The sequence below is a fragment of the Haliotis rufescens genome, unplaced genomic scaffold (assembly GCF_023055435.1).
Source record: "Haliotis rufescens isolate VD_foot unplaced genomic scaffold, xgHalRufe1.0.p SCAF_9, whole genome shotgun sequence".
Classification (NCBI taxonomy): Eukaryota; Metazoa; Mollusca; class Gastropoda; order Lepetellida; family Haliotidae; genus Haliotis; species Haliotis rufescens.
In genome coordinates, this window is record NW_025964383.1 from 22,206,994 (window position 1) to 22,224,102 (window position 17,109).

General features: G+C 39.8%; 3 protein-coding genes across 6 annotated transcripts in view; 2 read left to right on the forward strand and 1 right to left on the reverse strand.

The window, feature by feature from the left end:
* Positions 1-17,109, forward strand: part of LOC124120609 (RANBP2-like and GRIP domain-containing protein 8) — a 302,310-nt gene that overhangs the window by 151,743 nt on the left and 133,458 nt on the right. The gene's annotated exons all lie outside the window — the stretch shown is intronic.
* The window catches only part of LOC125371664, a 151,380-nt gene that overhangs the window by 9,829 nt on the left and 124,442 nt on the right, over positions 1-17,109 (forward strand). The window lies entirely within an intron of this gene.
* Positions 1-17,109, reverse strand: part of LOC124120606 (RANBP2-like and GRIP domain-containing protein 8) — a 229,127-nt gene that overhangs the window by 1,364 nt on the left and 210,654 nt on the right. For 2 of the 4 annotated variants that reach the window (XM_048391249.1, XM_048391248.1), the window contains exons 23-34: positions 13,070-13,133; positions 12,020-12,168; positions 11,559-11,735; positions 9,590-9,653; positions 8,541-8,689; positions 8,081-8,257; positions 6,983-7,055; positions 6,538-6,713; positions 4,663-4,790; positions 3,980-4,109; positions 2,960-3,053; positions 778-996 (exon numbers count right to left, since the gene is read on the reverse strand). In XM_048391249.1, coding sequence (XP_048247206.1) covers positions 778-996; positions 2,960-3,053; positions 3,980-4,109; positions 4,663-4,790; positions 6,538-6,713; positions 6,983-7,055; positions 8,081-8,257; positions 8,541-8,689; positions 9,590-9,653; positions 11,559-11,735; positions 12,020-12,168; positions 13,070-13,133 — 1,600 coding nt within the window. Of the gene's footprint in view, positions 1-777; positions 997-2,959; positions 3,054-3,979; positions 4,110-4,662; positions 4,791-6,537; positions 6,714-6,982; positions 7,056-8,080; positions 8,258-8,540; positions 8,690-9,589; positions 9,654-11,558; positions 11,736-12,019; positions 12,169-13,069; positions 13,134-15,308; positions 15,444-16,111; positions 16,314-16,638; positions 16,873-17,109 lie in introns of all 4 variants that reach the window. The other 2 variants (XM_048391252.1, XM_048391250.1) reach the window with 2 other exon arrangements.

The following is a 17,109-nucleotide window of genomic DNA, read 5'->3' on the forward strand; positions in this document are numbered from 1 at the left end:
GAATTTTGTTTAATCGTGTTATTCTGAACGTTTTGAGCAGGAAATCACGATATATATTAAAAATATGGAACTTCGTGAATGTATCGTGCTAGGTTACGAGCTGTGACAAAGATTTTTCATGCATATATTTTTGCATTAAACATCGTGTCCGAGCCGAGAATTCAAGGCGACGAAAGCCGAGATGTCATTTGACTTACATTACACGCGATCGCACGAAAAGATGGAAATAATAATATAGATGTAAGTTTGATTACTTTTAGATATATTTTTGTTGATTTTATTTATTACTTTGTATAATATATTTAAAGATTTGTTTAAAACTTCTTTATTTTCCTCTTTGACGTGTTCGATGTGGACCCGTTGTCAAAATGTGTGTCCGAAAATTTTATTTTCAATAACATCGCGAGAAATAGTGAATAATTTTTTAATTTAACGATAAAAAATGTTAAATTAAAATGGAATATGTATTTCAGACATTGTGAAATGTGAAAGATTTAATAAATGAATGACATTACAGGTAGGTCCATAAAAATATATACTATTTTGACGTGACTACGGCTTGGCCGGATAACCGGCCTGCGGTGTCTGGGGACTCGATGCTTCTTGGCCGGATAACCGGCCTACGGTGTTGAAAGAGGAAAGCAGTAAGCTTAAGTAAACAAGACGTCAACAGTTACAGATATAATATTTTGTAAACGTCAATAACCTTCAAATGCAGATCTTTCAGTACTTGGTGGAATAGAAAGGCATTTACCGAATGTACACACATTTAATTACCTTCCTCTAAGAATGAACTTAAGAGAGCAGACAGCTCAGGCGAACATGAAACAACTGAGGAAGCATCAGTGGCTGACACACCCTCCCCTGTTAGTGATGAGGCTGCTGATTGGCTGCCCTCACTTTCACCTGGCTGTATCCTCGTCTCACATTGGCCACTGCCACCCATAGAGGTTGCAGAGCTTGCTTCAGATTGGCTAACAAGGATTCGGGTTTGACCTGGTCGTTGGGCAGGAATTGGGGAAAAGTACAAATTCAAATCAGGAGAATCATTCAATTCAAGTCCAGAAACAGTGCTAGGGCTAGTGACAACTAATGCTATGTATACAAACATATTGAACAACTGGAGCATGAATTTCCGTCCCACTGAAACACAAGAAGCGGGGATATGAGGACACACAAAGCAAGCAAGGGAGGGAGGTCTCAAGCAGCATCCACAGGGGATAAAAGTATGCTTCCATCAGTGGGGATCTCATGCCCTGTGATGACAGGTTAAACATAGCAAAGAGTAATATGGCTATTAATCACTACACACGTTCTATTATTACAATGTTATTTCGCCATGATAGTAATACAGATACAGGATGGAAAGAATGTAGAATGAAAGTCTTAAATGTGTTGTGATTTAAGTTACTAAATGCTATTGCTCATTTGATCTAGTGGTGTAATGATACGGCAATACAGTATTGTCTCAAGATATGAGGCCCACGAAACAATTCATCGATTTTCAAACCCTCTATCACCATACAAACTATACATTACCTTACAAGTTATATTTGCAAAAAACACACATGGTTGTTCAACAACCAGCTAATGCAGATTCTCTAGCATTTCCCCGTTTGGCTATATTTGGCACAACATTTACAGTGCCCCCTGGCCTATATGTTTCTTCCCTACAATATCCCATTTTGATCTCTGAAATTTTAAACATGATTTCACCTGCAAAAAGAAAGAATATAATCTTTTGAAACAAAAGTGCTGTATCGGGATACGGATCATATCCCATCCATAGTATTGGGATATGTATCGTATCGCGACCCCTTCATATCGTTACACCTCTAATTTGATCATGTATCAAAACTACCCATGATCCTCAACAAATATTCAAGTAGAAAGGAAAGAAATTAGTATTTCAAAGTAAAGGGCTTACCACCACCACCACAAAACACACAATTAACATGAATGAGTGAGAGAATGAGATTCTACATCAACCTGTTTGTTGTTAGTGAGTTGGGTTTATGGCTGCTTGAAAAGTATATTGCATATATCTTGGCGTGTTAGCTAAGTCTTAGATAATTGCCTCGGCCACTTGTAGGGTGTTAACCAGGCATGTCATTCAAGGGTGACAAAAAAGATTGAATAGCCAGTAATTTCTAAAGCTTTTAAACCTCGGAGTCTTTCCAAGAAAACTATTGAATTGAGATAAACACAATGGAATTCCAACTTGCCAATGGTCACAACCAAATCGAACTTTTGATCAGCTGATCTGGATGGAGCTAAGGGACAAAACTCAGTCATGCCTAGTTATTCAGCCTTGCATTAAAAACTAGGTAATGATGGAGACCACAAATTTTGTTGCCTTTTGTAACAAGAATTGGGCACTGGGTGCGAAGCTATTCCACTGTGTCCATGATAACAACATCAAAGGAAGATACACAGCTCCTTAGGCTAGACATTCTGCATGACAAGGATTCATTACTCAGTTTGGTGTCTGTTGCAAAATTAATCTCTCAATATCCACATCAATCTCTTCACTCACTCACAAATGCATGTTAGTATATCGTGGAATGAAGCAGCACAACGCCCACAAAATCAGACCCTCCATGCAATCTAAGTTCAAGTCATGCAATGCAAGTTCAAGTTGTGCAGCTAATGAGTTGAAGGTGCAGTGTAAGTGAACATCTGTTTCTGGAGTTGAAACGCACGATTCTTCCTACGTACACAGCTGGTGGTCAACATACACACATCAGTAAGTAAATTGATCAATGTATGTCTAACTCATCTTGATCAACTAAAAACTAAACAAAAGCCATTTTCTTCAAGATTTGGAGAAAGTTTCTTTGGAAGTAACTGTTTCTATATGGTGAAGCTTGTCACATTATGCTGTACAAAACACAGTTAGATCACACATGTTGTTGCCCACTTTGACCAACAGGTCATAATATTTTCAGTTGAGACTTACCTCCCGTAGCATCGCCGTGAGAAAATATAACAGGTGTATCCATTTCATGTGAAATCTTCTCTGACAACTCAGAATCTCGGGCTAAGCTCACACCCTAAAACCACAACAACAAAACTTTGTCAGTTCTTTCAACACTAAAACCTATATAATTTAAGATATCCATTTGTTTGCTTGTTTGTTTCTTGGTTGTTTAACGTCGCACTCAGCAATATTCCAGTTATATGACGGCGACCAGACAATCCATAAACCGACATCATGAGCATCGATTCATTCAACTGGATTATGATGATATGCATCAACCAAGTCAGCAAGCCAGACCACCCAATCCCGTTAGTCACCTTTTAAGGCAAGCATCAGTTGCAAAAGACCTATTCTACTCCAGATCTTCAGAGGTCTAAAATATATTCAGTCTAAACACACATTAATGTTCTTCTGCATCCATAAAGTTCATACATATATACATTTATATACACTTCCAATCATCAATTCATTTTTAATCTCACACATAAAGCTATTCATAATCAGTAATGTCAATTTCAAAGAAACTGCTGTCATGAGCACTTTACCTCACCTGAATATGTAGTCAAAAGTATATGTCAACAAAGTCAGGCACTTAAAATATGTGTCCATGTCGAAGTTCAGCTTCCTCAGTCTTTCAATTTCAAAGGAGGAATTTACAGAGCAAATATGCCTTTGAGAGATTTTAAGAACTGTCAAATCAAGGTAAAATGTAAAATATTGTCTAAAAGAGAACATATGTGTCAAGCCCCTCCACTAAATACACATTGATCAAATTTTGTTGTCTTTTGAACAGATATGGCTGAGTAATGGCCACAAAACGTTTCAGCTTTCTGTGTGGACGAAGTGCAAAGGTTAAATAAGGTCAAGGTTCAACATATCACCCCAAAAAACCCGGGACATATTTCTTTGATCCCACAACTAAAGTGGGTGGACTTTCAGTTAGGTGAGCTAGCAATGGGAATGGGTAAGATATTTTGAACTACAACAAGCATGTCTTACCTCCATAAAAGATTTAGCAAACTCCTCTGCAGCAGCTACTGAGCTGAAAGCTGCCTTAAAGTCCCTCCTGACTGGCTCGTCTGTTGAGAAGTCTTGGGCACTCCACATACAGGCTCTCTTCTGATTCTCTCTGGAAATATAAACAATCATAGAGGGATGACATCAGGTGTGCGATATCGGTGACGTTTCACAGGTGAGTGACATAACATCAATAGTGTAGGTATCTAGCCAAACCTAAAGATGCTAAGGGTTTTAGCAACTTGACTGTTAAAGTGTAGGAGTTGCCATAATCTTCTCAGCAGAAAGGAGAATTCCCAAATACTGTACATACACTCATTTGACGTTTCCCCTCCCAATCCCCTTTTCAACCGCCTCTGTGGTCTAGTGGGTAGTGATTCTGTCCGAAAAGTGGAAAGTCGTGGTTGAATCCCTGGCCTCGTCATACTTAAAGACGTTAAACGGTTGTTCTACTCGTTACCCTGTCTGATGGTCGGCATTAAGATAAAACAAGGACTGGTCAGCATACTGTGTGTGAGTGGGGTATCCATGTTAAACTGTGGCATGGTATCTCCATGGGCTAGCTATACGGGCCCCGACATAAGCCCAGACACGCAGTCACACATTTTTTACTGTCATTATTCTGCGGATATATTTTCAAGGTGAAGTATTTTTATCTGACTTACAGTTTTATTGAGTGTTCGCGACAAATGACATGGTTGCAGACTTTTTGTTTGTCATCTGTCTCCATGTCAATCTGGTTTCCATTCAGGTCATCATTGTACAGAATCTTCAAGTTGCCCATTCCAAGTTTCTAGAAAGAAGACCATTCTTGTTCAAAACAACTCCAAATGATATGTTATATCAACTTGTGAATGAATTTGTGAAACCCTTTTATGTGACAGGTATGTTAGTGAATGAGTATGTTAGTATAGCTTTAAGCTACCTCAATAACTATATATTTGTCCATTTATGTAATTTCAGGATAAAAAAAGCGTTATCTTCGACTATCTTGAACTCTGTACATGTATCTCAAAGTTTGCCACATTAACAGTTTTGAGAAGCACAAACAAGCATCTCACATAGCGTGGAGGAATTCTCCTTGATACGTGGATATGTATCACCTTTCCTTTTACCCCCAACATCGAAGTAACTTCCTGGTTACTAGTACATCAACAAGTGCTTATCAAAGCAGGTGGGGTAGAATAGGTCTTCAGCAACCCATGCTTGCCGTAAAAGGCGACTATGCTTGTCGTAAAGGGCAACTAATGGGATCGGGTGGTCAGGCTCGCTGACTTGGTTTTGATTCATGTCATCATATCCCAATTGCCGCTCATGATGTTAAACCCTGGATTATCTGGTCCAGACTCGATTATTTACAGACTGCCATCATACAGCTGGAATATTGCTGAGTGCAGCGTTAAACAACAAACAAACGAACAAAACATCAAAGCAGGCAATTAACAAGCTTGAGATGAAAGTGGCACTTTGTTGCTTTTGTCAAGTAGACTGACTAAATAATGTACCACTCACTCAGCTGTTGATTTTTGACTGCTGTTACTGATTGCTGCTATGCCTAATAAGGATCTATACTACAAAAAGTTTGCTAAGGATCAAGTTTTGATGATATCAAAAAATCATCCAACAAATAAAGATTTAAATACCCCGGTTACAGTGATTGGGTAACCCCTGTAAGACCTCAGTTTCATGATGAACGGACAGAGGCATGCATTCATGTGCATAAGGTGCTTGAAAACCCTATGTTTTGAGGTATCATGACAGAATCGTTGCACATCATTATCAGAGAGCACACCAACATTTGCTACTGAGGATTGCAACAACTGAATGCACTTATGCTCACTCCACGTCAAAGACGTCGTTTGAGGAACGAAGATTTAGGCAGATACATGGAATCAATGCCAGATGTTTGCATCGGGGACTTGCAGGCGGTAGACAGCGTACCACCACACAGCGGGAAGACAGTTGTCTCCTGATTGCAGCAAGACATCATCATTTTGTGTCTGCCACCACACTCAGAAATGACCTGCATAACGCCAGTAACGGAGGGAATGTATCAGACAGGCAGGCACATTTGGACTGGGCTGAAGATCACCTCAAGTGGACAGACCAGGACTGGGCTTCAGTACCATTTACTGATGAATCAAGATACTGTCTTGACTTCAAAGATCGTCATGCCTGAGTGTGGTGTAGACAAGGAGAAAGATTTTAGGATTCCAACGTAGTCAAACATGACCGCTATGGAGGAGGCTCAATCATAATTTGGGGTAGGATCAGCAGAGCGGGAAGAACCGATCTCCATGTCCTACAGTGAAGCACCATGACAGGTGTGCGCTTCAGGGATGACATTTTGGATGTGTAAATAAGACTGTATGCTGGAGCAATCGGACTGGACTTCTTCCTCATGGACGTCAACGCATGATCGCATCGTGCCAGTGTCGTTAATGCCATCTTAGAGCAGCAAACCATTTTGACAAGTGATCTGACTGACTCTACATCACTGCAATACTGTGCGACACATAAAAAAAGCATCAATATCTTACCTTCCACTCGTCATTCTCAAAATAAGTCAACGTAGCTCTCTTCTCAAACATGATGCTTTCTTCCTCAGAATCGTCATCTTCTTCTTTCTCCTCTGTCACAGAGACATCCTGGCTTTTGGACACATTTGCCGAGCTGTTGGTATTCTTGGCTGGAGATGCTGGAAGTACATCAGTTCCTGTTTTAGACAATTCTTCAGGTGACAGATAAACTGTTTTATTCAAGGGTGCAGAAAAATGGTCACAGTGAGTTTGGTTTATTAAGAATCTTATAAGATCAAATGACACAAATACACTATAAGTATTATTCTTTGGTTGAACAAGAATAACACCATTCTATACGACTGAGAAAATGTTAAACAGCTATGAAAAATGATCATCCAGGAGGTTTAGATTTAATTACTTTGGTTCATTGGGTAAGAGGTAGCACCCTAACACAAAGCCTTACCAGATTCCGTTGCCCTGACCAGCTCCTGAACCTCCTCAAACTTCTTCTTGAACTGTCTGGCCAGCTCCTCTGTCTGCAACACAAGACTCACTCACTGAGATGACGACATACACAGTCCATCCTAAACAAGAACCGCCAGGAGATGACATATCTTCTCCATTCTGGTGCAATTCAGAAATGGAGTTTGGCTACATATACCCAACTTTTGGTACATTGCCATTGGTTACCTTCAGTTCTGTGAAGAAAAAATACGTTGCTGTTCATTATTTTTCAATATCCCAAATTATCAAAAGGCACCAGTTCACAACTATACTGGTCTGTAAAGCAAGTTCCATCTGGAAATATCCAATGGTTTGGGAGTTCTGCACCGGAAATGAGCACTATTCTCATTTTCAGTATAAGTCCAACTTGTTGTGAAAAACAAATAATTGAAGCTCCCAAATCATTAAAAGGTACCAGTACACCACTAGACTGACCTGCATAGCAAGTTTTGACAACACAGGAGGCAGATATAGAAAAATTATGAGAAGTATTTCAGTCTAGTTTGTTTGTTCCTTTATGCCACACTCAGCAATATTCCAGCTATATAATGGCAACCTGTAAATAATCGCTTCTGAATCAGACAATCCAGTGACCAATATTGTGAGCAACAATCCATGCACACAAACAACTGAGTCACCTAATTTGACCACCCAAGTCAACCAGCACTGGTTGCTGGAGACCTTCTCTAACCTGGGATCCCCATGGGTATTCATTCTAGCAAAAACATCATCTGAGCAGTAAATATCCCCAAGGTTCAGAGAGTGACTGACCAGGTGTTAGCCTGCCTCACCAAGGTAAACCAGCAGTGAAGATCACGAGCAACATTCTACATCACCAGTGCATGACTACACAAGAAGCACAGGATACTGCTTACCTATAATAATTGTTAGCAAAGCATTACGTCAAGTCCCTCTTGACTAGACAGTGAGAGAGACATTGTGAGACATTACATACAAATAAACACGAAACTTTTAAAACATGTGATATGTTGTAACAATAAGTCAAAGTGCCACACCAAATGACAGGGAATTATCCCTACACAACTGTAAGCTTCACCTTAAGCTGTGTGATGACTTCTCTGTTCTCCCTCAGGGCCTCCACAAGCTGACTGTTGAACTTGACCAGCTCCTCATTGCGGGCAAGCACCATCTTGACCAAGGACTCTTGGGAGTAGGCCAGGGAACGGATCTTGGCATCCATGTGTTCTGGGCTTGGTCTGATGTGTCGGCCAGCCTGTCCAAGAGTACGTAACATTGTACATTATTAACTCATCAACTGAATTTCCAAGTGAAAAAAACCACTGATACAGACCAACTTTCAAGATCAAGATTGAAAGTCATGACGTTAAAACGAAAGAAATTGAGCTCCCTAAATTCAATCATAGAGGAGTAAACTGTAAGAACTATTTGGTTGCTAAAACAGGTCATGTAGATTTCTTCATCTTTCATTTGACTTTTCATATAATATTTAGTAGCAGATCACCACTGTTTCAGTCCGAATATTATTTGTGACTTACATCAGATGTATTGAAGCTGACTTGAGCTGCTGGAGACTTGGTCCTGGACTTGTCCCTGGGTGTACTGTGGTCTGGGGACGACACGTCTCCATCCATCTGGATGGCTGTTGGAGTGTGGTACTGACTTGGCTCTTCATCATCATCCCACTCTGTCAAACAAGGGACAGGGGTGAACACTTCCTCTAAATTGACAAACTGCTGCAAGGACCATATTAAATCTAACTCTTAACTGTGGTCAATAGATCTGTGATATGTTGGGGATGAAGGTGAATTTTTTGGGACAAGGCGGAAAAGTCCCGAGTCTGATTCCTATTTGGTGTCTCCTGCCTTGACACTGCAGAAATATTGCTTGAAAGCGGTGCAAAAAACCCACCCACCCACATATTTTTATACTTCTAGAAGACTGAATGATATGTTATGACGCTGAGAGCAAATTGAAGCCATATCATTAATAATCACGTCTTGGCAAGTCAGACCAGTGATTGACAGCCAGGGATTCACATGGGTCTATATAGTTTCAAATCCATGAACTCAGTCACAATTTTCGGGTATGAACATGAGGAGCCCAGGTTGGTTTTACATTATTTCCAAGAACTTAAATTTTTCTTCAGCCTTTCACAGATTGAGATTTATATGTCAGTGTTTTTCATACCAGGATAGACATGCCAATCATGTAGCATATGGAGTCTATAGTTCTGGTTAGTTTTATGATTCAAATAGCCACACTGATTTGCGACTCACATGACTCACAATGTAAAGTATTAGTGTCCATGCACAATTTGTAAGAGTGTAGAATGCAATATCTTTGTGTCCAATAAAACCCTGGACAGTACAAGTAAAAATCTATGCTCTGAGGTACAGTGACACAGAAACAGCTAACTCTCACACTGTAACCATAAACAACACCAGTAACAATCTATACCTTTGACGTACAGTGACACAGAAACAGTTAATTCTCACACGTCACAATAAACAGCACAAGTAACAATTGCACAGGAATTCAGAATTTTAAACAGCATAATTGTTTTTTAGCTGTCATGATCACTTACCTGCCACACTCATCAGCTGAGACTCAATCTCATCGTAATGTTGCTGCACCGACTTGTTCAATTCCTTGAAAACAATCAACATACAATCAACATTATTCATACTTGTACTTTCATAGTCATGACACTATCTGAACAAACAATGTTACATCCAAAAAGAAACAAGTTGCAACTGTGCAACATGGTTACATCTCTGACCATAAATACTTCCTGTGTTTCTACAGCAAACTGTGCACAATGTGATATACTGTATTCGACGTAATAAGCGCACCTCTCTGATCAGCGCCCACGGCGATAATTGCTAATATATTGGTTAGTGAACAATCCCAATTAGCACCCCTTCTGATTGATCAATATACACAAGACTTATATATTCGCGTATAATACGCACTCGTGCGTTATATGCACCCTTAATTATGGGCAATTAAATTCTGGAAAAATATATCTGTCGTACATTAACATTTCAGGCTGTCTGCATAAACCACGAAATTTATCTTTCAACTGTTTTTATTTCACCAAAATAATATTCTAATGAGAGCCCCCCATTTCTAATTTTGAGAGCGCCCTGGGCGCTTATTACGTCGAATATGGTACACGTTGAAACAAAGTAACACAACTTTCCATATTTTCTCACATGAAATAGTCAATTTTATAAATAACATGCTGTATAAACTTTCAAACAAAGTATATTTCTTTTTGTTCAGAAACTAACATTCTAATACAGAAACCAAAATAAGTATCTAATGACATGCATTGTTACTTCATGGCAATGCTTATTTTAAGACGATTTAATTGCTCCCTCTTTCTTAGCATCACATAATATGACTTGGTACTGACCATTTAGCGAAACATACAGTGGTCTTGGAACTTACATTCCAGCTGGTATTAGTGGTATCATTAATCAAAATAAGATCAATGTCATATGTACATATTCTAAAAAGATACATGGCAGTTCAGTATATATGAAATTGACAGTCAGGGCTCGATTTAACCATATATAACATGGACTTAGTGCATCCTGATATAAATGCAACCTATTATCTTTTTCTACATGCACCTGGTCCACGTCAAAATTTTATTAAAAACAAGCATGAAATACTCACATCCCCCGCCAATATAACATGTCGGGTGTGTGCAATGCATTAGCTCCTGTGAACTATGTTCACTGGGCCTTTTTGTAAAGAAATATAGTACGTTTTTCAAGATCTGCTCTGGAAACGAGGACTACCTCCATTTTCAGTCTAAATCAAAGTCGTTGCAATGGAAACTCGAAAAATAACTTTTAAAAAAAATCCAAAACTATCAAAAGGCACCAGTTCACCACTAGACCTATCTATGTGCCGAGTATGACGAAGAAATATGGTACGGTTTTCAAGATCTGCTCCGGAAACGAGGACTACCTCCATTTTCAGTCTAAATCAAAGTCGTTGCAATGGAAACTCGAAAAATACTTCTTTTTTTTTTAAATCCCAAACTATCAAAAGGCACCAGTTCACCACTAGACCTATCTATGTGCCAAGTATGACGAAGAAATATGGCAACAACTGAGTCACCTAATTTGACCACCCAAGTCAACCAGCACTGGTTGCTGGAGACCTTCTCTAACCTGGGATCCCCATGGGTATTCATTCTAGCAAAAACATCATCTGAGCAGTAAATATCCCCAAGGTTCAGAGAGTGACTGACCAGGTGTTAGCCTGCCTCACCAAGGTAAACCAGCAGTGAAGATCACGAGCAACATTCTACATCACTAGTGCATGACTACACAAGAAGCACAGGATACTGCTTACCTATAATAATTGTTAGCAAAGCATTACGTCAAGTCCCTCTTGACTAGACAGTGAGAGAGACATTGTGAGACATTACATACAAATAAACACGAAACTTTTAAAACATGTGATATGTTGTAACAATAAGTCAAAGTGCCACACCAAATGGCAGGGAATTATCCCTACACAACTGTAAGCTTCACCTTAAGCTGTGTGATGACTTCTCTGTTCTCCCTCAGGGCCTCCACAAGCTGACTGTTGAACTTGACCAGCTCCTCATTGCGGGCAAGCACCATCTTGACCAAGGACTCTTGGGAGTAGGCCAGGGAACGGATCTTGGCATCCATGTGTTCTGGGCTTGGTCTGATGTGTCGGCCAGCCTGTCCAAGAGTACGTAACATTGTACATTATTAACTCATCAACTGAATTTCCAAGTGAAAAAAACCCACTGATACAGACCAACTTTCAAGATCAAGATTGAAAGTCATGACGTTAAAACGAAAAAAATTGGGGTCCCTAAATTCAATCATAGAGGAGTAAACTGTAAGAACTATTTGGTTGCTAAAACAGGTCATGTAGATTTCTTCATCCTTCATTTGACTTTTCATATAATATTTAGTAGCAGATCACCACTGTTTCAGTCCGAATATTATTTGTGACTTACATCAGATGTATTGAAGCTGACTTGAGCTGCTGGAGACTTGGTCCTGGACTTGTCCCTGGGTGTACTGTGGTCTGGGGACGACACGTCTCCATCCATCTGGATGGCTGTTGGAGTGTGGTACTGACTTGGCTCTTCATCATCATCCCACTCTGTCAAACAAGGGACAGGGGTGAACACTTCCTCTAAATTGACAAACTGCTGCAAGGACCATATTAAAATCTAACTCTCAACTGTGGTCAATAGATCTGTGATATGTTAGGGATGAAGGTGAATCTTTTGGGACAAGGCGGAAAAGTCCCGAGTCTGATTCCTATTTGGTGTCTCCTGCCTTGACACTGCAGAAATATTGCTTGAAAGCGGTGCAAAAAACCCACCCACCCACATATTTTTATACTTCTAGAAGACTGAATGATATGTTATGACGCTGAGAGCAAATTGAAGCCATATCATTAATAATCACGTCTTGGCAAGTCAGACCAGTGATTGACAGCCAGGGATTCACATGGGTCTATATAGTTTCAAATCCATGAACTCAGTCACAATTTTCGGGTATGAACATGAGGAGCCCAGGCTGGTTTTACATTATTTCCAAGAACTTAAATTTTTCTTCAGCCTTTCACAGATTGAGATTTATATGTCAGTGTTTTTCATACCAGGATAGACATGCCAGTCATGTAGCATATGGAGTCTATAGTTCTGGTTAGTTTTATGATTCAAATAGCCAAACTGATTTGCGACTCACATGACTCACAATGTAAAGTATTAGTGTCCATGCACAATTTGTAAGAGTGTAGAATGCAATATCTTTGTGTCCAATAAAACCCTGGACAGTACAAGTAAAAATCTATGCTCTGAGGTACAGTGACACAGAAACAGCTAACTCTCACACTGTAACCATAAACAACACCAGTAACAATCTATACCTTTGAGGTACAGTGACACAGAAACAGTTAATTCTCACACGTCACAATAAACAGCACAAGTAACAATTGCACAGGAATTCAGAATTTTAAACAGCATAATTGTTTTTTAGCTTTCATGTTCACTTACCTGCCACACTCATCAGCTGAGACTCAATCTCATCATAATGTTGCTGCACCGACTTGTTCAATTCCTTGAAAACAATCAACATACAATCAACATTATTCATACTTGTACTTTCATAGTCATGACACTATCTGAACAAACAATGTTACATCCAAAAAGAAACAAGTTGCAACTGTGCAACATGGTTACATCTCTGACAATAAATACTTCCTGTGTTTCTACAGCAAACTGTGCACAATGTGATATACTGTATTCGACGTAATAAGCGCACCTCTCTGATCAGCGCCCACGGCGATAATTGCTAATATATTGGTTAGTGAACAATCCCAATTAGCACCCCTTCTGATTGATCAATATACACAAGACTTATATATTCGCGTATAATACGCACACGTGCGTTATATGCACCCTTAATTATGGGCAATTAAATTCTGGAAAAATATATCTGTCGTACATTAACATTTCAGGCTGTCTGCATAAACCACGAAATTTATCTTTCAACTGTTTTTATTTCACCAAAATAATATTCTAATGAGAGCCCCCCATTTCTAATTTTGAGAGCGCCCTGGGCGCTTATTACGTCGAATATGGTACACGTTGAAACAAAGTAACACAACTTTCCATATTTTCTCACATGAAATAGTCAATTTTATAAATAACATGCTGTATAAACTTTCAAACAAAGTATATTTCTTTTTGTTCAGAAACTAACATTCTAATACAGAAACCAAAATAAGTATCTAATGACATGCATTGTAACTTCATGGCAATGCTTATTTTAAGACGATTTAATTGCTCCCTCTTTCTTAGCATCACATAATATGACTTGGTACTGACCATTTAGCGAAACATACAGTGGTCTTGGAACTTACATTCCAGCTGGTATTAGTGGTATCATTAATCAAAATAAGATCAATGTCATATGTACATATTCTAAAAAGATACATGGCAGTTCAGTATATATGAAATTGACAGTCAGGGCTCGATTTAACCATATATAACATGGACTTAGTGCATCCTGATATAAATGCAACCTATTATCTTTTTCTACATGCACCTGGTCCACGTCAAAATTTTATTAAAAACAAGCATGAAATACTCACATCCCCCGCCAATATGACATGTCGGGTGTGTGCAATGCATTAGCTCCTGTGAACTATGTTCACTGGGCCTTTTTGTAAAGAAATATAGTACGTTTTTCAAGATCTGCTCTGGAAACGAGGACTACCTCCATTTTCAGTCTAAATCAAAGTCGTTGCAATGGAAACTCGAAAAATAACTTTTAAAAAAAATCCAAAACTATCAAAAGGCACCAGTTCACCACTAGACCTATCTATGTGCCAAGTATGACGAAGAAATATGGTACGGTTTTCAAGATCTGCTCCGGAAACGAGGACTACCTCCATTTTCAGTCTAAATCAAAGTCGTTGCAATGGAAACTCGAAAAATACTTCTTCTTTTTTTAAATCCCAAACTATCAAAAGGCACCAGTTCACCACTAGACCTATCTATGTGCCAAGTATGACGAAGAAATATGGTACGGTTTTCAAGATCTACTCCGGAAACGAGGACTACTGCCATTTTCAGTCTAAATCAAAGTTGTTGCCATGGAACTCGAAAAATAACTTTTTTAAAATCCCAAACTATCAAAAGGCACCAGTTTACCACTAGATCTATCTATGTGCCAAGTTTGGTGAAGAAATATGGTCTGGTTTTCAAGATCTGCTCCGGTAGCGAGGACTACTGGCATTTTCAGTCTAAATCAAAGTCGTTGCCATGGAAACTCGAAAAATAACTTTTTTAAAATCCCAAACTATCAAAAGGCACCAGTTCACCACTAGATCTATCTATGTGCCAAGTTTGGTGAAGAAATATGGTACGGCAGCCATTCCTATGTCCCCCTTCCACTTCGTGGCAGGGGATAAAAATTAATGCAGTGACAGCTGCAGTGGCTTTGTTTGTGGAAGAATGTCAGATTTGGCTTCAAGTACTACCAGTAATGTTGGTGCCCGGGATGACGTTTTCAGAATTACATCTGCCACAAGTGTAGGAAATACCACTGCCAGTATAGTTCATGGGTACCGATATGAGAGCAACCTGATTTAGACTGGTGCATCTACTGGTACTGGTCAACATGTTCAAATCTATAGGTAGTTCCTTAAATCGAGCCCTGCAAGTTGCTAGCTCCCTAACTGTTTTCCAGTCGCGAATATTCAATCAGCACTGATCAGTGCACACTCACATGTTTCTTATCTCCTTGCAGAAGATCAAAAGTACGATAGATGGCATCCCGAGCTTTTGTTAAGAGAATCTGGTGTTGTTCTCTTCCAACAGGAGCATCCCGAGATCGCTCCTGCTCTGCTAGAACCTTGTATATCTAGAACAGCAGAACATCAGCATACAGTCTTACCATAACCTCCAGCTATATACACTAAGATTACAGCATCAATGTTGGTACACTTGGTATTGCATAAGCAACAACTTCTGCCCCAATGCACAGAAGGACTACATGCAGTGTTCCACATTAAGCACAACGTCAAGCGTCCTAGTCATTGCCCTTATGCTCAAGATGTAGGGTACCAAGATTCAAATCCATAAGAAAACCTCAAGGTGTGTGTGTGTGTGTGTGTGTGTGTGTGTGTGTGTGTGTGTGTGTGTGTGTGTGTCTCACAATCCTGACCTTCCGCTCCATTAACGTGCCTCTTACAGCCAACATTGCTAACTGAGACAATTCTAAGCTGGGGTTCCTCCTTCTTGAATCGCTGCATGCTTTCAACCCCATATTCCCTAGCCATTGAGGCTAAATATGTTGTCATTGGGTGCATATCATAGTCTTGGATGTTACATACACAGCCTTAGTGTACTGACCCATGACAAATCGCATCATAATTGTACGTCTCTGTATTCTGACTAATCTAAATAAATCAATAAATCTATCCATTCACTGTATACACAACACAACATTTCACACACCTCTAGGAACACTTACAGCGTCCTTTCACACATCAATAATCATTTGTGTTCATTGATCATAAAATTACTTACCTTTGCCGAGTTGAGTGAAGCATATGGCGTGTGTAGTTTGTCAAATATATTGATAGCATCCTCGTACTTGTTTTTCTTCATTGCTGCACAGCCAACAGCGTACTGGACCTCGGAGGTGAGCGCTTTAATGGTGGCCTCGTCCAGGTCCTGGTCAGTGTCATCCTTGAACAGTCGGTGCTTCGGCACATGGGGATTCCGGTTCCTGGCAACATGCATCACATGCAAAATCATTGCATATAAATTCATCGTGTTGTATTGCATCGATCAACGCAATTGGGATAAGATGACATGCATCAACCAAGTCAACGAGCCTGACCACCTGATCCCGTTAGTCGCCTCTTACGACAAGCATAGTCACCTTTTACGGCAAGCATGGGTTGCTGAAGACTTATTCTACCCTGGACCTTCACGGGTCACTCAGGGTTCGCGAGACACGACCTATTAAGTAAGGGTTTCATGCATCATATCTGAGTTAACAATATGCCATGGACCACATGCAAGACTTATAATTAATCACCAGCCCTTACTTATCAAGTCGGTTCAACATTTCCAGGGCCTGCTCCCAGTAAAACTCTGCTCTGGTCTCAGTGTCGGTAACATTCAATGTGAACTGTGGCCCCAACTGTTTCATCTCAGAGGCCTTCACCTCCAGTGACCTGGCTATGTGGATGATGAGGTTGACAGACACCCCGTGACCCGCGACGAGGCGGACAGTCTCTATCCCCCGCTGCAGGGTGTGGCGCATCTTGGAAAAGTTGTCCCTAAGTACAAATAAGATACAAATCATCAAATGTGCCGACTCTTGCACATGATACATCACCGATGAATCTAGGATAGCAACTAAGGGGATGATGGGGGAAGAGATTGAGATTATGCATTACGTTTTTCACAAAATGGTACCAGTGTAGAATTTTAGAGGACATCTCTGGCATTTCAATAAAAGCAAATTCATTATTCTATCATAAAACTTGACACTTATTCATGTTTTTTTGGTTGGT